Source organism: Hemitrygon akajei, chromosome 11 (genome assembly GCF_048418815.1).
Source record: "Hemitrygon akajei chromosome 11, sHemAka1.3, whole genome shotgun sequence".
Lineage (NCBI taxonomy): Eukaryota > Metazoa > Chordata > Chondrichthyes > Myliobatiformes > Dasyatidae > Hemitrygon > Hemitrygon akajei.
The window spans coordinates 110046552-110068457 of NC_133134.1; the positions used below are offsets into that span (position 1 = coordinate 110046552).

General features: G+C 41.4%; 1 protein-coding gene across 4 annotated transcripts in view; it reads left to right on the top strand.

The window, feature by feature from the left end:
- slc35c2 (solute carrier family 35 member C2) overlaps positions 1-21906 on the top strand; it is a 69908-nt gene that overhangs the window by 32905 nt on the left and 15097 nt on the right. Inside the window, exons 8-11 of one of the 4 annotated variants that reach the window (XM_073061489.1) lie at positions 4632-4761; positions 5576-6311; positions 6418-6604; positions 17402-17576. In XM_073061489.1, the coding sequence (XP_072917590.1) occupies positions 4632-4761; positions 5576-5700 (255 nt within the window). In that variant the 3' untranslated portion in view covers positions 5701-6311; positions 6418-6604; positions 17402-17576. Of the gene's footprint in view, positions 1-4631; positions 4762-5575; positions 6312-6417; positions 6605-17401; positions 19671-21906 lie in introns of those variants that run through there. The other 3 variants (XM_073061490.1, XM_073061492.1, XM_073061491.1) reach the window with 3 other exon arrangements.

Sequence of the window (21906 nt, forward strand, 5' to 3'; positions counted from 1 at the left end):
GCTGGGATGTGGATCACAGAAAAGGCATGTCAAAAGAGCAATGCTACAATAGTCATGGGAGATTTTAACATGCAGGTCGGTTGGGGAAAATGAGGTTGATAATAAATCTCAAGAGTGAGTTTGTTGATTGCCTACGAGATGACTATTTAGAGCAGTTTGTCATTGAGCCTACTAAGGGATTAGCTATACAGGATTGGGTGTTATGTAATGAACTGGAGGTGATTAGGGAGCCCTTACGACACAGTGATTACAATATGATTGAGTTCAGCTTGAAATTTGATAGGGAGAAAGTAAAGTCTGAAGTAGCAGTATTTCAGTGAAGTAAAGGAAATAACAGTGGGATAAGAGAAGAGTTGGCCAAAGTAAATTGGAAGGAAATGCTGGCAGGGCTGACAGCAGAGCTGCAGTGGCGAGAGTTTCTGGGAAAAATGAAAATGGTGCAGGATAGATATATTCAAAAATGAAGAAATAGTCAAATGGCAAAATTGTACAACCGTGGCTGACAAAGGAAGCCATAGCTAATGTAGAAGCAAAAGAGAGGGCATACAACAAAGCAAAAATTAGCAGGAAGATAGAGGATTGGGAAGCTTTTAAAAACCTACAGAGAGCAACTAAAGGAATTGTTAGGAGGGAAAAGATGAAATATGAAAGCAAGCTAGCAAACAATATCAAAGTGGATAGTAAAAGCTTTTTCAAGTATATAAAAAATATGATGAGAGTGGATATAGGACGGCTAGAAAATAAAGCTGGAAAAACAATAACGGGACAAAGAGATGGCAGAGGAACTAAATGAGTATTTTACATCAGCCTTCACTGTGGAAAACACTAGCAGTGTGCTAGATAAAACATAGAAATTTACAGCACATTACAGGCCCTTTGGCCCACAAAGTTGTGCCGACTATGTAACCTACTCTAGAGATTGCCTAGAATTTCCCTAGCACATAGCCCTCTATTTTTCTAAGCTCCATGTACCTATCTAAGAAGCTCTTAAAAGACTCTCTTGTATCAGCTTCCACCACTACCGCTGGCAGTGCATTCCACGCACGCACCACTCTCTGTGTGGAAAAACTTGCCCCTGACATCCCCTCGGTACTAATTTCCAAGCACCAATGATGCTCCCTCGTGTTAGCCATTCCAGCCCTGGAAAAAAGCCTCTGGTTATCCACATGATCAATGACCCTCAACATCTTAGACACTGCTATCAGGTCACCTCTCATCTTCCATCACTCCAAGGAGAAAAGGCCAAATTCACTCAACCTATTCTCATAAGGTACCAGATGAACTATACCCTAGTGTTCTGAAAGAGGTAGCAGTAGAGATTGTGGATGTATTAGTAATGATCTTTCATAAATCATTGGACTCTGGCATGGTGCTAGAGGACTGGAAAGTTGCAAATGTTACTCCACTCTTTAAGAAAGGAGTAAGGCAGTAGAAAAGAAATTATTGGCCAGTTAGCCTATTGGCCACTTCAAGAACCTGCTGGGAAGCCCTCCAACGATCACAGAAGAAGAAGAAGAGGACATACCCATGATACTAACGCAAGTTGACATCAATGACGGCCCATTCACCATTGAAGAACTGAAGAAAGCCAAATATGCACTCAAATCAGGCAGCAGCACTGGACCAGATGGCATACCACCAGAAGTCCTTAAGAACTGCGACCTGGATGACATCTTGCTGGACATATGTAATACAGCACTGATGAAAGGCGACAAACCAGAACAGTGGTCACTCTCACACATTATCCCTGTATCCAAGTCTGGATCCCTCACAACAGATAACTACCGCGGTATCAGTTTGACCTGCATCTTAGCAAAGGTATACAATTGGATGATCTTGAACAGGATTCGCACTGCCATTGACCCTAAGCTAAGATTCAATCAGAATGGTTTTCAGTAGAAGCGCTCAACAGTAATACAAATACTTGCTCTCAGTAGAATCATCAAGGAAATCAAGGAGAAAAACTTACCAGTCGTGCTTACTTTCATCGATTTTCACAAAGCTTTTGACTCCATTCACCTAGGTAAGATGCTGAAGATCCTGAAAGCTTATGGAGTGCCAGACCATCTACTGAGAGCAAGAGTCCAGCTATACCAAGACCATGGTGAAAGTTGTATCTTCAGATGGAGAAACAGCAGTGTTTGAGCTCCTAGCTGGTGTGCTGCAAGGAGACACTCTGGCACCCTACATCTTTATAATCGTCCTTGATTACGCTCTACGTCAAGCTACCAAATATCATGACAAGCTTGGTTTTACCATAAAACTAGGACAAACCAAAAGGGTCAGACCAGTTACGCTCACAGATCTCGTTTTTTTTTTGTTTTTTTTTGCAGATGACATAGTCCTGCTCTCTGACCAGATTGAGGAAGCACAGCAGCTACTGACAAAAGTAGAAATTGAGTGCAATAAAGTTGGAGTTCACCTAAATGCTAAAAAGACAGAGTACATGACGTTCAACTGCGACAAAGGTACTCTCAAGACCGTAAAGAATGATACCATTAAGAAAGTCTTAGACTTCAAGTACCTTGGGTCAAGAATGATGAGTTCGGAGAAGGACATAAAGATACAGAAAGTATTGGCGTGGAGGGCTATGAACGACATGAAGGAAATCTGGAGTTCGAATCTGACCAGAGGGCTCAAAAAGAGGATCTTCATAGCAGTCATAGAGTCCATTCTCTCATACAGATGCGAGACGTGGACACTCACCAAGACTATGAGAAAGTCACTAGATGGTTGTTATACACGAATGCTCCGGATGGCTCTTGACGTGAGTTGGCAACAGCACGTGACGAACGTCAAGCTCTGTGGCGACCTACTGATGCTCACTACTGAGATCGAGCCGAGAAGACTGCAACTAGCAGGGCACTGTCTACACAACCCTGAGCTAACTGCCAGCCTAGTCATCACATGGGAGCCCAAACATGGGAGGATGAACCCTGGGCACCCTCCCAAGGCCATGGTCAACACACTCCTGGAAGATGGCGGCGTGACTAATGTAGATGAACTGAACACACTGATGAGGGAGAGAGAGGAGTGGGGAGTCTGTCATCGTGCCTGAATCGATGTTGTTGTAGTAGTAGGCTGACCTCTGCTTGGGAAGATTTTGGGGTCGATTGTTAAAGATGAAGTTTTGGGGTGCTTGGAGCCACATGATAAAATGAGCCAAAGTCAGCATGGTTTCCTTGCCTGGCGAACCTGTTGGAATTCTTTGAGGAGATTAAAGTAGGATAGATAAAGGGGATGCAGTGGATGTTGTATATTTGGACTTTCAGAAGGCTTTTGACAAGGCGCTACACATGAGGCTGCTTATCAGGTTAAGACCCCATGGTATTACTGGGAAGTTTCTAGCAGTTAGAGCACTGGCTGATTGGTAGAAGGCAGCGAATGGGAATAAAAGGATCCTTTTCTGGTTGGCTGGCAGTGGCTAGTGGTGTTCCACAGGGGTCAGTGTTGGGGCCACTTCTTTTAATGCTGTATATCAATGTTTTAGATGATGGAATAGATGGCTTTGTTGCCAAGTTTGCAGATGATACGAAGATTGGTGGAGGGGCAGGTAGTGTTGAAGAAACAGGAAGTCTACAGAACGACTTAGGCAGATTAGGAGAATGGGCAAGAAAGTGATAAATGAAATACAGTGTTGGAAAATGCATGGTTATGCACTTTGGTAGAAGAAATAAATGTGCAGACTACTTATTAAATGGGGAGAAAATCCAAAAATCTGAGATGTAAAGGGACTTGGAAGTCCTTGTGCAGAACACTTTAAAGGTTAACTTGAGTTGAATCGGTGGTGAGGAAGGCAAATGCAATGTTAGCATTCATTTCAAGAGGTCTAGAATATAAGAGCAGGGATCTCATTGAAACCTTTCGTATCTTGAAAGGTCTAGACAGAGTAGATGTGCAAAGGATGTTTGCCATGGTGAGGAGTCTTGGGCAAGAGGGCATAGCCTCAGGATAGAGGGGCGTTCAATTAAAACAGATGCGGAGAAATTTATTTAACCAGAGGGTGGTGAATTTGGGGTATTTGTTACCACAGGCAGCTGTGGAGGCCAGGTCATTGGGTGTACTAAGGCAGAGCTTGATAGGTTCTTGATTGGCTATGGCATCAAAGATTATAGGGAGAAGCCTGTGGAGGTGGGCTGAGGAGGGGAGAAAAAGATCAGCCATGATTGAATAGTGGAGCAGAGTTGATGGGTCAAATGGCCTAATTCTGTTCCTTGTGTCTTATGGACTGAACAAACCACAAATGAAGGATATTCCTAATTGTGATGTCAGGGAAAGGGTTTACATTTTAAGAATAAGGGTAAGTCATTTAAGACTGAAATAAGGAAAATTTCTGCTGAGTGATAAACCTGAAGAATACTTTTTCACATAAATCATTTGAAACCAATTCATTTAGTATATTAAGAGAGTTAAATGTTGCTCTTTGGGGCTTGAAGGATATGGGGAGCAAGTAGGAATAGGGTACTGAATTGAATGTTAGAGCAGGCTCGAAAGGCTAAGTGGCCTACTCTTAGTTTCTCTGTTCAGTGTAGAAGAGTGGAGGATACATTTGTGTTTACAATGTGCTTTATGTGTGATTATAAAGGACATCTTTGTGTACTAATCCAAAGTGCTTTGTGGTTCTCTTGCAGGAAGTTTGCACACTGGTCCTTGCCAGCCATCTAATGGGTGACCAGCTGACTGTTTTAAACTGGTTGGGATTTGTAATGTGCCTGTCTGGAATCTCATTGCATGTAGCACTTAAGGCCATCTATTCAGAAGGTACAGCTTATGCTTCTTGTTTTAAACTACATTTTGCTGTAGTAGTGTGAGCATAAGTAGGTACTACTTGTGTTTTCCTATCAGTAAGGTTTCACACTTCCTCTCATCCTTCTCTTCTCTCAAGATTGGGCAGTCACGTTTTGTGTTTTTTCCACAAATATTACTTTAAAGCTTATCTTTGCTTAGAGTTGCCACCTATTGGTGTGTTGGCAGTGGTACAAGAAACCTTTTATCTTGTTCATTTTTTTAAGTGCAATTATATCTTTTCTATAGGGACCCTCTTTTTTTTCCCCAGTTACTACTTTCTTGGAAAGCTGCTGGGATGTTCTCCCTTTCAGAATAACCAAAATTAGGAATCTTTAAACTGATGTGATTTTCATCATCCTTATCCAATCTCGGGTCTTTTTTCTTATGAGATGTGCTTGATGTGAGAGGAAACTGGAAAACTGGGAGGAAAATGTGCAGTCTCATAGAGAACATGTGAACTACACAGCACCGGAGGTCAGGTTCGAACCCGGGTGTAGCTGAAACTGTAAGCCAGCAGCTCTATTAGCTGTACCACTATACCTTACAATGCACAAGGCTTTTTGAAATCTTGGCAGGCATTTTATTTAGTTCAAAGGCTTCTGATTTCAAAGTAGCTTTCAATTGCACTGCATGCTAGGTTTGTCTATTCTAACTACAAATAAAGCAAGATCATTGAGCAAAACAAGCCAATGGAATAACCAGAACTTCATAGAAGAGTTATATTCCTAATTTTATTGTTCATGCCTAGTCTCATCTATAAATTACTTTCAATATCTGTCCTTCTCAGATTCATCAAATGACAAAAAGATTGATAAACTCCACAATATGGCTTTGACTGACATTGATACGGAGTTACTCCTAAGAAATGGACAGGCAAATGAGAGTGAAGAAGAGGATGTCCAACATCATTGATGGCAACATTGTCAACCATCCCAGGGTTCTGCCTGTCATGTACTTTTGCTGTGCAAGGATCTACCCCTAAAAGCTTTAAACTTGGTCTTTGTGGTCCAGTCAATGTTTGGAACTACCGGTAGTTAAATGGGCAAAATTTGCACTGTGAATGGACATCCCTCTGACCAAGGTAACAGTGAAAATATCGAATACGTTTTAATGTTATTACAGTTTTCCATCATTTTCAACTATGCTGAAGCCCACCTAGTGTTCAATTAGGAATTTGGATCATTATGTTTGAGGCTTCGAAGACAATATTTTCAGCTGTGAAAGTACTGTGAATTAAGATCTATGGACGATGGATATAGCAACTTGTGGAAGATGTGCTGCACTGAGAGCAATTCCTCTTTTTCAGTTTTATTATTAAATCTTTTCTTGACATCATGTGAGTGTAAACAACTAATAACTGCCTTAGTTGAATTGACCCTTCATTTGAATGTACTACCTTTTCTCAAAAATGCACTATTTCACATGGAGACAATGAAATGTGGACTCGTAAACATAATAAATCCGAAAGAAAAATACCCCGTACAGGACTGAAACTCAGTCTGGTATGATTAGAAACAAATGAAGTAAGTCATTCACAGACAATTAGAGTTATGTTTTAGGGTATAATTGATGGTTACCTTGTACAATGTGCAATACTTTAAAGATCATTTTCCTTTTTTTGCTCCACAGTGAAGTCTTATGTATGACACGTGGAAATGATGTCTGGAGGTCACTCTGGTAAAGCACCTCAGATATATGACCCATTTTTCATGGAAAAAAAATCAATTCATTTGGGGAAAAAGCAGTGACCTAGAGTCTTAAGAATCTTAATTAATCTCCGCCTTCCCTAACCAGTGAAGCAGGTATACGGTACAAGGTACCTGGACTACTTTTGAAGATCTTTTACATCTTCTCATTCTCTTGCATTTATTTCTCTCTATTACTAGTTTCTTCAATAACTGGTTTAATTTTTTTTTCCTTCTGCTTCTGAAAAGCAACAAAGTCAGTTACCATCCTTGCCCTGCTATGTGAATCAGACCTTTATGTGTCTTTGCCTTGATTATAAGAATCCTCTACCATAGTTATAAAAATTCTCCGCTATAAATAATACCAGCAGAGCAGCAGACTTTAATTTGTTGTTTACAAAACTATGTTGTATTCCATGGAATTGTTCTTCATTAATAACCACTGCCCAACCCCACTAATGCCTCCATCTTTTTTGTCGTACGCGTACTGGGCATTATCTGCCAATTGGATAATTGTGTGTTTTTATGCACTAGAGCCTATATTTTATTTTTGTTTTTTTCCGGCAGTCACTTATTCTTGTTCCTCTGCTTTACCCTTTCATTTTAACAGAGTTGGCTACCCTCTGCAATGTATATAGCTTCATGTGTTTTTCCTTGTGCATGTGGCAGAGTGCAACAGCTCCTTGCATTATACAAGTATCTACCATTGTAGATAATATATCATTAGCTTCACTTCTTATATATACTGTCATTTTTTATCTACTCTGGACAAAACTAATTGGGACTTTTTTTTTGAAAACAATTGGTTTATTGATCATTACAGAATGTCTTTCTCATCCTTCCAGCTCCCTCCCCTCTCAATAGTTCAATAGTTCCATTTAACATCAGAGAACGTATACAATGTACAACCTGAAATTCTTGTTCTTTGCAGACATCCATGAAAACATAAGGATACCACAAAGAATAAGTGACAGTAAAAATGTTAGAATCCCAAACCACTCCCCTACATCCCCATCCTATACTCAAGCAGCAGTAGAGCAATGATCATCCCCCCTCACTTCCCTCAGCAAAAAGCATTAGCACCCTCCACCAACAGGCAGAGCCTCAACGACAGACCATGATCTGCAGTACAACAAAAACTAATCATCCACCTGACCACTTGACATACCGCAGTCTCTCTCTCTTTCTCTCCCTAATAAAGAGGTGTCACACAGTGAGAGGGAAGGCTAACAGGACAAAAAAATCTCACTGATTATGATGTTGAAGTCTGCCGCGCATTTTCCCCCCGAGTTCTCTGCTTTAAGAATCGGCAGCAGACTCTCCTTCACCAACAAAAGAAACAGAGGGAGAGTGATCCGAGGCTGTTCACGATATTCTCTTTTCTCCCGTAACACTTCAGTCAGCAACACTGGCATACAATTGCCTCATGCCCAGGGCCGCAGAGCCTCAGCATCCGAGGGCGTGTTCGTCTTCTAGGCCACATCCTTGAGATATAGGAAAACAGCCAATCGGTGAGCCCCAGGAGTAGGAACCATCTCCCTTCCCCTTTCCCGAACATGATTCCCTTCTCCCTGCCCCCTTCCCACTCTCAGTCCGAGACACATATCAGAATCAGATTTATCTTCACTCACATATATCTTATTTTTGATGCAGCAGCAGCTGTACAGTGCAAAAGTCTTAGGCACCCCAGCTATAGTATATATGCACCTAAGACTTCTATACAGTACCTTTTTTTAAAAACTTTTTTTAATTAAGTTTTCAGATGGTTACAGAGAGAAAAAAAAGAATACCCTTCCCCCCTCCCTTAGCCCCTCCCCCCTAACATCCCTATAGAAAAAAAGAAAGACAGAAAGAGTGCCTGGATATCGGAAGATCCCCACATGCTCCACGGAGTATAATTACATATCTCCCCGCCAAATCAATCAACATGCCTTGCATTTCAATTGGTAAATTTCTATTAACCAAAACTGCAACTCCTCTCGCCGCTGAATCAAACAAAGCCTCAACAACAGTCTCCCTTCAATTTCCCATGTTCCATCTCCGCCAAGTGCGCCTCTTGTAAAAAAGCTTTATCTATTTTCATTTTTTTAATGTATGTTAAAATTCTTTTTCTTTTCACCGGTCCATTAAGCCCATTAACATTAAAACTTTAAAAATTCAGTAAATTAGTCATTATTTTCAATTATGTTACTCCAATCTATAATAACACCTAATCTTTCAACTTTCGTGGTATCTTGGGAAATCTTTCTAAAATTCTCCATGTTGCTATGTGTGTCCCCACTGATCATCCAGGCAGAAAGATATAAGAAAAATAGTGTGTAAAGAAAAAAACAAAATACCCCCCTACTAATGTTATGAAAAAAAAAGAACACAACATTACCCCCCTCTATTGTACGGGTCATGGCGATCGCCATGTTTACACACGTGAATCCCGCAGTAATCGATCCAAAGCTCCCCAGCCCCCCCGTAACATAAAAAAGTATATATATAAGAAGAAAAAAAATACTATTCTCGATTAGTATATCTGAAATTTTGCTTTTCTCCCCTATGTCATCCTTAAATGTCCATGACTTCCATACACTGTCTCTGTCTTCATCTTTAATCCATTACACTTGGAAATCTCTATGCGTAATTAGAGAGTTTTTGGAAGTTTTTGTGCAAACTCCTCCGCTTCTCGATAATCGGTAAAAAATCTTCTTTTTCCCTCCTCCAAAAAAATTATCAGTGTTGCTGGGTGACGCATTATAAATTTATAACCCTTTTCCCATAAAACTCTTTTCACTGGGTTAAATTCCTTCTTTCTCTTCAAAAGGTTATAACTTATATCAGGATAGAAAAGAACTGCCTTCCCTGCTATCATCAATGGCCCATTTCTCTTTTTGGCACATTGGGCAGCCGCCTTCAGGATCTTTTCTTTATCTTGGTATCTTAAACATTTTATCAAGATTGATCGTGGATTTTGGTCAGCTTGAGGTCTTGACCGTAAGGCTCTATGAGCCCTTTCAATTTCAATTAGAGTTTCTCCTTCCATTTCCAATTTTTCAGGAATCCATTTTTGAAAAAAATTTATTGGATCTTCTCCTTCTATATCTTCTTTAAGTCCAACAATTTTAATATTATTTTGTCTACTAAAATTTTCAAGCTTATCAACTTTTTTCAACATTTGTTTTCTTTCTGATGTCCAGGCAGTAATATCATCATCCATTTTATTCATTCTTTCAACCATGTCTTCCATTGTAGTTTCCAAATCTATAATTCTCTTTTCCATTTTTTCCTGTCTTTTTGTCATTTTCTCAAACATAGTCTCCACATTTATCATTTTTTTATTACTTTTAATGCGCCTAATTTACACATTATTTGCATCAAAGTCTTTTCTATATTTCCAGAAAAACTTTTACCTCCATCTTTGTCTGATTTTTCCAGAGAATCTGACTCTCCCTCAGATTCACTTTCACTTTCGGTTTCAGTCGTAACTGGGATTTGTAGTTCAGGTTGTTCTCGTTTGCGCATGCTCCTTCCTTCACGTTTGCGCAGTTCTCATTGGTCTTTCTCTCTAGAAACAGTCGACGACGCCGCAGCCCCCCGCCCTGCATCGCCGGCGGCACAATGCACCCAAGCCCGCGGCTCCCCGGCAGAGGTGGGCCCTGATTCTGTTCCAACTTGCGTTGTCTTCACGGTAGTAGTTTTCTTCATCTTCTGTTTATAAGGCATAGCTTGAAACAATCCGGAGTAGTTTATAAGTAACTTTTAGAAAGTATTGACTAACTTTTCTTCACTTAAACATTAATTTACTGATTTTTTACAGGAGAGCTGGGTTCCAGCGTCTCGATCCTACCTCATCACGTGACGTCCCCCATTGGGACTATTTTTCACTTTCTAATTAGATCTCCAGATTCAACTCCACTTTGTCTCTAGCAAGTTCCTCTATAGAACAAATTGATTCATTTCTTTCATCACATTTTATGGTTGTCTTCTCAAATTAAAGAAATCTGTCACTTACGCAAACATTTTTGTATCTTCAAACTTGTGTTTGATTATTCCCCTTTTTTCTCTTCTAATCACTCAATATACACTGCACAAGTTTAATTTATTTTAATCTGCACAATTTGAGCTAATGCAGCTTACGGACTGACATTAATCAGTCTCAGTCCCAGGGAGCCAACAGTTTAGATCATAAGACATACTGTAGGAGCAGAATTAGGCCACTTAGCCCATCTAGTCTGCTCTGCCATTCTATCATAGCTGATTTATAATGCTTCTCAACCCCATTCTCCAGCCTTCTCCCCGTAACCTTTGGCACCCTGACTAAGAGCCTGTCAAACCTCCGCTTTAAATGTACTCAATGGGTTAGCCTCCACATCTGTCTGTGGCGATGAATTCCACAGATTCACCGCCCTCTGGCTAAAGGTTCTGTTCTGAACGGACATCCCTCTAATCTGATCCTTCCGGTCCTGAACTTGCATACTTCTAGGGAACATCCTCTCCAAATCCACTCCATCTGGGCCTTTCAATATTCAATAGTTTTCGTTTCCTCCTGCCCCCCCCCATTCTTTTAAACTCCAGTAAGTACACACGCAGAGTCATCAAACACTCCTTGCATGTTAACCATTTCATTCCAGGAATCATTCTTGTGAACCTCCTCTGGACCCTCTCCAAAATATCTCTTCTTGGATAAAGGGCCCAAAACTTCTTCCAATACTCCAAAGTGCAATATTACTAATGCCTTTTAGAGCTTCAGCAACACATCCTTGCTTTTGTATTCTAGTCCTTTCAAAATGAATACTAAAATTGCATTTGCCTTCCTTACCACTGTCTCTGACTCAATCTGCAAGTTAACCTTTAGGGAATCCTACACAAAGACTCCCAAGTTCCTTTGTACCTTTGAATTTTATCCCTGTTCAGAAAATAATCTATGCCTTTACTCTTTGTACCAGAGTGCATGACTATGCACATGCCTACATTCTGCTCCATTTGTCACTTCTCCCAATCTCTCCGTGTCCTGCAGACTTCCTGCTTCCTCCGCACCACCTGCCCTTCCACCTATCTTGGTATCTTCTGTAAACCTGGCCACAAAGCCATCAATTCCATGAGAAGTGTTGTGCAAACGAGCGAACCTTTCGTCCATTTCTCTGAAGACGGTCGAGGGTTCCCTTCTGACTCTTTCCATTTCCTCCTTAGCTGTTAACTCAGCGTCTGTCAAGTTTTCGAGGAAGACACAAGCAATCTCCCAGATGTATGGATGGGCCAAGGACATAGGGTAACAGAGGAAATGAAACAGATTGACATTAGAAAGGAAACGGTGATGAGTAGACTGATGGGACTGAAGGCTGACAAATCCCCAGGTCCAGATGGTGTGCATCCTAGGGTACTAAAGGAGGTGGCCCTGGAAATTGTGGATGCATTGGTAATCATTTTCCAATGTTCCTTAGATTCAGGATCAGTTCCTGAGGATTGGAGAATGGCTAATGTTATCCCACTTTTTAAGAAAGGAGGGAGGGAGAAAACAGAGAACTATCGTCCTGTCAGCCTAACATCAGTAGTGGGGAAGATGCTAGAGTCCATTATTAAAGATGAAATAGTGGCATATCTAGATAGCAGTGATAGGATTGGGCCAAGCCAGCATGGATTTACCAAGGGCAAATCATGCTTGACTAATCTATTGGAGCTTTTCGAGGATGTAACCAGGAAGTTAGACAAGGGAGATCCAGTGGATGTAGTGTACCTCGATTTTCAGAAGGCATTTGATAAGGTCCCACATAAGAGATTGGTGGGTAAAATCATAGCTCAGGGCATTGGGGGGAAGACATTGACATGGATAGAAAACTGGTTGGCGGATAGAAAACTGGTTGGCAGATAGAAAGCAAAGGGTAGCGGTGAATGGGTGTTTCTCGGAATGGCAGGTGGTGACTAGTGGGGTGCCACAGGGCTCGGTATTGGGACCACAGCTGTTTACGATTTACATCAACGATTTAGATGAAGGCATTGAGAATAACATCAGCAAGTTTGCTGATGATACTAAGCTGGGTGGCAGTGTGACATGTGATGAGGATGTTAGGAGAATTCAGGGTGACTTGGATAGGCTGGGTGAGTGGGCAGATACTTGGCAGATGACGTTTAATGTGAATAAGTGTGAGGTTATCCACTTTGGGAGTAAGAACAGGAAGGCAGATTATTATCTGAGCGGTGTAAAGTTAGGTAAGGGAGAAATACAAAGAGAGCTAGGAGTCCTTATTCATCAGTCACTGAAGGTGAATGAGCAAGTGCAGCAGGCAGTGAAGAAGGCTAATGGAATGTTGGCCTTTATTACAAAGGGAATTGAGTACAAGAGCAAGGATATCCTCTTGCATTTGTACAGGGCCCTGGTGAGACCACACCTGGAGTATTGTGTACAGTTTTGGTTTCCAGGGTTAAGGAAGGACATCCTGGCTGTAGAGGAAGTGCAGCGTAGATTCACCAGGTTAATTCCTGGGATGTCAGGACTGTCTTACGCAGAGAGGTTAGAGAGACTGGGCTTGTACACGCTGGAATTAAGGAGATTGAGAGGGGATCTGATTGAAACATATAAGATTATTAAGGGATTGGACAAGATAGAGGCAGGAAATATGTTCCAGATGCTGGGAGAGTCCAGTACCAGAGGGCATGGTTTGAGAATAAGAGGTAGGTCATTTAGGACAGAATTAAGAAAAAACTTCTTCTCCCAGAGAGTTGTGGGGGTGTGGAATGCACTGCCTCGGAAGGCAGTGGAGGCCAATTCTCTGGATGCTTTCAAGAAGGAGCTAGATAGGTATCTTATGGATAGGGGAATCAAGGGATATGGGGACAAGGCAAGGACCGGGTATTGATAATAGATGATCAGCCATGATCTCAAAATGGTGGTGCAGGCTCGAAGGGCCGAATGGTCTTCTTCTGCATCTATTGTCTATTGTCAATACTGATCCCTGTGGAGCATTGCTAGACACTGGCCGCCAACCAGAATAGGCCCCCTTCATTCTGACCCTTTGCCTCTTGCCAGCCTGCCAATCTTCTGTCCAAGCTAGTATCCTTCCTGTTATACCATGGGCTCTTAATTTGTTAAGAAGTGGAGTGACATTTTGCATTTTCCCAGTCATTCTGAACCATTCCAGAACATAGTGATTCTTGAAAGATCATTACTAATGCCTTCACAATCTCTTCAGCTACCTCTTTCAGAACCCTGGGGTGTAGTCTATCTGGTTCAGGTAACTTATCCACCTTCAAACATTTTAGTTCCCAAGCAGCTTCTCCTTAGTAATAGCAACTACATTCACTGTGCCCCCTGACACGCTAGAATTTCTGGCATACTACTGCCAGTGTCTTCCACAGTGAAGACTGATGCAAAATACTTATTATTTCTTCATCCCCCATTTCTTCATCTCCAAATTATTTTCCAGAAGTCCAATATCGACTCACATATTTTACTCTTTGTATAGTATTTCTGGGGAAAAAAAAACTTTTGATATCCTCTAATATAGAGTCATAGAAAAGTACAGCATAGAAACAGGCTCATTGGCCCATCTAGTCCGTGCCGAGCCTTTTAAATTGCCTACTTCCGTTGACCTGCACTGAGACCATAACCCTTCATACCCCTATCTTCCATGTACCTATCCAGACTTCTCTTGAATGTTGAAATTGAGCTTGTGTGCTTCATTTGTGCTGGCAGCTCATTCCACCTCTCATGACCCTCTGAGTGAAGAAGTTTCCCCTCGTATTCCCCTTAAATTTCTCATCTTTTACCTTTAACCAATGGCTGCTCTAAAAAGCCATCTTGTGGGCTTTCTTCAAATTCCTTCTTGAGGTCCAGCACCAATATGATTTTCCAATTTGCCTCCTATTGAAATGCCCCATGATTATCATAACATTGCCCTTATTACATGCCTTTTCAATCTCCCATTGTAACTTGTATCCCATATCCTGGCTACTGTTTGGAGGGCTCTATATAATCCCCATCAGGGTCTTTTTCTTCTTGCAGTTTCTTAACTCTACCCACATGAATTCTATATCTTCTGATTGTATGTCACCTTTTTCCAAGGATTTGATTTTTTTTTTTAACCAACCAAGCTACCCCACCCCTTCTACCTTCTTGCCTGTCCTTTTAATGCAAGATGGATCCTTGGATGTTAAGTTCTCAACTAAGATCTTCTTAGCCACAACTGAGTGATGCCCACATCTCTTAAATGTGCTATGAGATTATCTATCTTATTCTGTAAATCTCTGCATTCAAATATAACACCTTTAGTCCCATATTCATGACCCTTTTTGATTTTGCCCACGTTTCACATCAACTCATCCCACTGACTGCAATGTTGCCCTATCATCTACCTGTCCTTCCTCACAGACTCACTACACACTGCATTACTTGTATACCAATTGCCCCATCCTCAGACCTATCACTCATTTCCATCCCACTGCTAAATTAGTTTAAGCCAGGGGTTCCCAACCTGGGGTCCACGGGCACTTCAGTTAATGGTAAGGATCCATGGTATTAAAAAGGTTGGGAACCCCTGGTAGAGCCTAACAGCTCTAGCAAACCTGCCTGCAAGGAAATTAATCCCCTTTGGGTGCAGGTGTAACCCATCCTTTTTGTACAGGTCTACCTTCCCCAGAAGAGATCCCAATGATCCAGAAATCTGAAACTCTGCACTTGCACCACTTAGTCAGCTACTTATTCATCTATACTATCATTCTCTTCCTGCCCCTTCTAGCACGTGGTACTGGGAGTAATCCAGAGATTACTACCTTGGAGATCCTGCTCTTCATCCTCTTGCCTAACTCCCTATACTCACTACACAGGACCTCTTCTTTTCTATCTATCTCATTGGTACCAATGTGCATCACAACCTCTGGCTGCTCATCCTCCCTCTTGAGAATATTCTGCAGCCACTCTGAGATACTCTTGACCCCAGCACCTGGAAGATATCAAACCATCCTGGCTTCTCTTTCGTGGGCACAGAATCTGCTGTCCATCCTCTTAACTATCAAGTCTCCTGTTGTTAGATTTGTGGCCGTGAATAACACACTTGAGAGATGGAGAGGTGAGGAACAAACATGCAGCTGCTTTATTTGCCCAGAAAGCCCTCTCACATTAAGTTTAGTACATAACACACAGGAAGCTCGACAGTAACCCATAAGGGTCAAGATGTGCATGAATCCATATTACTTATTTTAAATGTTGCTCCCCCTTCCCATGAACAGTCCAGCTGCTGAACAGTTAACATTTAATGGAGTAATCCTCAAATTTAACCAACAACAAGAACAGTTTTTTTTCTAAACTAGGGAAGAACGGTTTCTACTCACAGACATAAGCCTGGATATTATTCTGGAGATTCAATCTGTCTGGAGGCTGCCTGATCTTGTGATAGTACTGATGACGCAGGGATGAAATCAAAGTAATTTTATCTCTTGCTGGTGTATGTATAGATCTTGGTTTGTGTACTGCATTGTCATTTGGGGGTGGGGGGGGTACCTAAGAAAGCACAGGGGATGGGGAGCACTGGCTGTGTCAATTGATCTTGGTAGAGGTTCTGTAGTTGTCTCAGAATCCTGTCCCATCTCTACATCTGGATCTGGATTGGTCAGTTTGTGCTGGTTTTCGGTAGCCTCAGAAGTGATCAGCATCCCTTCTCCAGATGTTGTGGTTACTAGTTTCCACTGTGTACGACACAGGGCCAGTTTGTGCCACCGCAGGTATCCACTTTATTCTAGAGATGTAGTTCTGGGCAAGTACTCTCTCTCCTGCTATGAAACCTCTGCACTTTGCTTTGGCATGTCTCTTTGCTTGGGTGTTCTAGTCATTAACACAATCTGTTTTGTGTTTTGGGGTATAAGCACAGACATCCCACCCTGAAAAGACTCTTTTCAGGGAGGTAGCACCACCATCTCCACCTCCCACAACCCCATATTCCCCCCGGTCAACCTCCAAAGGTGTATGTATACAGGACATTTGATTATGAAAGAACACAACAATTTATTTGATCACATATTGAAATGCACGCACACCCCCCCCCCCACCCCATATATCTTCCTTGTTGAGAATTTGGCAGTCTCAATGCTAATAGCTAATTGCAAACAGTGCAGCGAGCAACACTGTCATTATTTTTGATCCCTATTAGGCAGGGGTACACTTTAGTCTGGGGTGAGGTACGCTTTATATATTTTTTGGAACACTCTGCCATGGCGTTGCAGGACACTAAACTGAACTGATGGACAATGAAAGAGAGGGAGGTCGACAGTAAAGGTCGCCCACATAGAAAACTGATAGGTCTACTTAGCATGAGGAGAGACCAATCAGGATGCTCTCTCTATCACTCTCTTGCTACTACTGTCACTCGCTCTCTCTTTTTTGCCCCTCCCTCCCTCCATCCCCCTCCCCCATCCCTCTACCCCCCCCCCCCCCCCTCCCAATCGCCTGTGTAAGTCTTTAAAGTCAACCTTGCCCCTTCAGGGGGTGAGATACTGCAATTTCTCCTTGTAAACTGTCTCTGACACCAGCAATACTGATCACTCGTGTCCACTTGCATCCTCACTTTGATCCCATCCAACCGCAGTATTAGCCAATAGCCATCTTTGTGTCCTGAAATAGATTTTTTTTTAATGCAAAGCTTCTTCAACTTCAGAGTGAGAGTCAGTCGGTCCTCAGTATGTTCTATGTTTCTTTTTGTTTTTCCAAAAGTCATTTTTACTTATTTGTGTTTTTGGTCAACTGTCTTTTTACTTTTGCAGGCGCTTTCAGTATGTTTCTTTTGTCATAGTCATACTTCCAAACATTTTACCATTTTTGAATACAATCAAGTTCCAGAAAATTCAGTCTCATCCATCTCTTTCTCTCTCTCTTCCTCTCATTTGATTTATTTAACCATCCCATTTTCTCTCCACGGATTCTTCATTCACCTTGCTTCCTGTGACGTTTCTAGTGGCATGCAGCGACTTCTTTTCACCCACCTACGTGACGCAGTGGTACACCGAGAGCTGCACACTGACTTTTCTTGTCGAAGGAAACACGATAAATATGATGTGAGGACTTGTCACCTCTTCACTAGTTGTTATGGAAAGCCAGGTGGCTGTGAATAACCCACGAGAGATGGAGAGGTGAGGAACAAATGTGTGGCTGTTTATTTTGCTTTTAAGTCGGCTACCTGGGATGCACTCACATTATGTTCAGTGTGTAGAAGCTTGACAGCAACCCTGTTGGGTTAAAATGTACATGGGTACATAACACCTATCACTATTGCTCTGCCTGACTTTACCCTTCCACGCTGAGCCTCAGAGTGGCCATAGTACCACTGGCCTGGCTGCTGCTGCTGTACTATGATGGGCCACTTCCTCCCCCCTTCTCCTCTCCCCAGCAATATGAAACGGAATGTACTTGTTGCTGAGGAGAATGGCCACCCACAGGGGAACCTGCCACTGTCTGATTACTACCTTTAATTTTCCTGGTGGTCACCCATCTACTCTCTGAAACCTGTGCTGTAGGTGTGACCACCTCAGGAAAAAGTCTCGTCTGTGAAGTTTTCAGCCTCCCGTGTGGTCCCAAATGCATCCAGCTTCAGTTCCTTGACCTTGTCAGCCAGGAGCTGAAGTTGGGTGCACTTGCTGTATATGCAGTCATCAGGGAGACCGCTAGATACCCTGAAATCCCACATCTCACAGGTGTATTCTACTGCCTACCCTTGTTATACCTCTAACTTCAGTTCCAGCTTGTGCCTGTTGAGCCAAAGCCTGACAACTCCAACACAGTCCACTCCTATAACAGTTGCTCTGTGTAAACTGTGCTACTTTTTATTGGCCCTTGCTAGGTTACTAATAACCCAAGCAATCTTCCACTCCACTGACAAGTCCACAAAGAACTGTCTCCAACTCACTCAGTGATCTCCCATTAAATAATAATTATTTAGTTAATAATTAGTCATTTTCAATCTGCAAGATTTCTTTGTTGGGATCCAGTTCTGAAAGCGGACATTGGATAATATATTTTTATATTAACTGCATACACCAGAAGAGTTTTTTAGTTGAACAAGCATCAAGGATTGAAGTTTGTAAAAAAAAAATTACATTTGTCCCAGTTGTTAGCAAATTGAACAGTAATTTTTATGTATCCATTCCCACCAACTTTTTTGGTTTACTACATAAATTTGTCTACACATGAGATTTTGGTATATTTCAATAACAAATTAGTTTCAAATTCAGATAGGACATTGTTGTTAGCCTTTTGCAAATGTGTTATATCATCATTTATTGAAGGCTTGGTGATGAGCTAAGTGTGCCAGTAATGTAATGGCAATAGGGCAGTCAGTCTTTGTGTCATTCCTGCCTCTTAATTTTACCTAAAATGCTAGTCTTTTGGACTCCTCTTTACCCCATCCCTTTTTCTCCATCCCTTCTATCCATGTCTCTGCACCTGTCTTTTCACCACCACCACCTGCCTCTCTTTTATTACTGTTTTATTTTATTGTTATTTTTAAAAATAGCTGTAAATAATGTTACATAATTTTAATTAACAATGTGGCTTCTGTTTAATTCTGAAGCACATCCTATTTGGTTTCAGGACTGAAAGTTCATTTGCTTTGGCATTCCAATATCTGGAACAAATAAGGCTATATTGTGGTTGTTTTGATTTCTCCCCTATGGGAAAGTCTGGTGTTTATCTGTTGCTACCTTATTTGCTGCAGCCTGGTCCAAAATCTATTTGGAAGAAATTCAGACTCAAGCATACATCCTATAATTACTTTTTACTAAATTGAGTTAGTTTCCTGGTCTGTACTGAGCAAAGTAGTTCTTGGCCAGTCTTCTCTTCACTACTACAACTCGTGTGGGATGTGTTGAACCAATATTTCTGTGTGAAAATTTAAAGAAAAATTGCAGATGCTGGAAATCTGAAATAAAAGTAGGCAACGCTGGAAACACTCAGTCGGTCAGGCAACAGCTGCTGATCATTTCAGGTCTAAGCCCCATCATCAGAACCTCAATGGAGGGCCTTTGACCTGAAAAGTTAACTTTTCTCCCCCCTCACAATGCTGTCTGGTCTGCTGAGTGTTTCCAGCATTTTGTTTATATTTCAATATATTATAATTATATGTAACTCATTTGAAATGATTATCTGTTTTAATATTCGATCACTTCATTGTGAATACTTTCTGCTTACCTCTAAGGCCAAATAAATTAATTTCAATATGTTTCAGCAAATAGTTCATCTGTTAATTTTGATGATTGCAACAAATCTGTCAGTATCTATTTCAAAGGGAATTCCCTCTGATATTTCTGCTTTTAGTCTTTTTTTTGGTATAACTAAAATCTGAAGATTTTTTGAACAACTTTACGAAATGATTATGGAACTTATAGAATACTATGACACAAAAATAGGCCCTGAAGCTCATCTAGTCCATGCTGACATGATCTTCTGCTTAATACCTGGACCATATCCCTCAAAACCCCTCCCATCCACGTACCTATCTAAACTTATAAATGCTGCAGTTGAGCCTGCATCTGCCACTTCTGCTGGCACCACCCTCTTCACCAACAGATTCCCTTAAAATATTTATCCTTTCACCCTAGACATATGATCTATTGTTCTAGTTTCACCCGCTTGAGGGAAAAATGCCTGCATGCATTCACTTATCATCTATCATAATTTTGTATACCTTTATAAATTATCTCCCTGCATTTTCCTGTGCATCAGGGAATAAAGTCCTAACTTACTCAACCTTTCACTTTAAATCAAGTCCTGGCAACATCCTTGTAAATTTTCACGGTACTCTTTCAAGCTTATTGATATTTTTTTTCCTGTAGGTAGGTGATCAGAACAACACAGAGTACCCCAAATTCATACTCACCAATGCATTCTACAACTTCAACAGAACATCCCAACTCCGGTACTCAGTGCCCTGATTTATTAAAGTCTATGTACCAACAGCTGTCTTTACAATCTTATCTACCTGTGATGCCATTTTCAAGGGATTATGGATCTGAATTCCCCAGATTCCTTTGTTCTTCAGCACCTGTCAGAGGTCTGTCATTCACTGTGCAAGTCTTGCCCTGATTTGTCCTCTCAAAGTGCTGCTGTCAACTGCACTTGCCTGCATTAAATTCCATCTGCCATTTCTCACCCTATTTTGCTAGCTGGTCCAAATCACCTTTAATAGCTTTCCTTGCTGTCCACTATATCCCTAGTCTTGGTGTCATCAGCAAATATGCTGATCCATTTTGCCACATTATTATCTAAATCATCAATATAGATGAAAACAATGGACCCAGCACCGATCCCTGTGGCACATGACTAGTCACAGGCCTCCACCACTAATGTAAGACTCACTGGTCTATAATTCCTATTACCTTTCTTAAAGAAAGGAATAACATTTGCCATCCTTTAATCCCCAAGCCTTACTTCTGTGGCCAATGAAGATGCAAAGATTATTGTCAAGGCACAGCAATCTCTTCCCCCTGCTCCTCGTAACCTGGGGTATATCCCATTTGGCCCAGGGAACATTTGTCCTAAACACAAAAATGCAACTACAGATGCTGTGGTTCAAAGAATATATACACAACACTGGAAGACCTCAGCAGGTCAGGCAGCATCCGTGAGAAAAGAGTGGCCAACGTTTTGGGCCGAGACCCTTCATCAGGAATCGGGTCTTGACCCAAAACGTTGGCTACTCTTTTCTCACGGATGCTGCCTGACCTGCTGAGTTCTTCCAGCATTGTGTATGTAATATTTGTCCTAATACTTTTCAAAAGTTTCAGAACTTTATCTTTCTTAACATTGATATTCAAGCACATTAGACTGTTCTGTGTTGTCCTCATATACTGTACATGAACATCCTACTCACTGGTGAAAACTGAAGCAAAATATTAATTAAGGATCTCCTTACCTCCTCCTACTTGAGGCATGTTTCCTTATTTTTTTATCCCTGCTAGGTCCTACCCTCACTCTGGACATCACCCTGTTCTTCACTTACTTGTGGAATGCTTTGGGGTTTTCCTCAATCCTACTCTCCACACCCTTCTAAACAAGCTTGTTTAATTATCATTCAACCATACGAGGGGTGATTGATAAGTTCATGTCCTAAGGTAGAAGGAGTCAATTTAAGAAAACCTAGCACATTTATTTTTCAACATAGTCCCTTCCTACATTTACACACTTAGTCCAGCGGTCGTGGAGCATACAGATTTTGGACCTCCAGAAAGTGTCCACAGCAGGGGTGATTGATAAGTTTGTAGCCTCGGGTAGAAGGAGATGAGTTATACAGCTTTCATACATGCACACGCAGTTCAACTCTGAATGATTATGCAGAAAGTTTGAAGTTAATAACTCATCAGGGGTGATTGATAAGTTTGTGGCCTAAGGTAGAAAGAGATGAGTTATTAACTTCAAACTTTCTGCATAATCACTCAAAGAGTTGACCTGCATGTGCATGTAACAAGA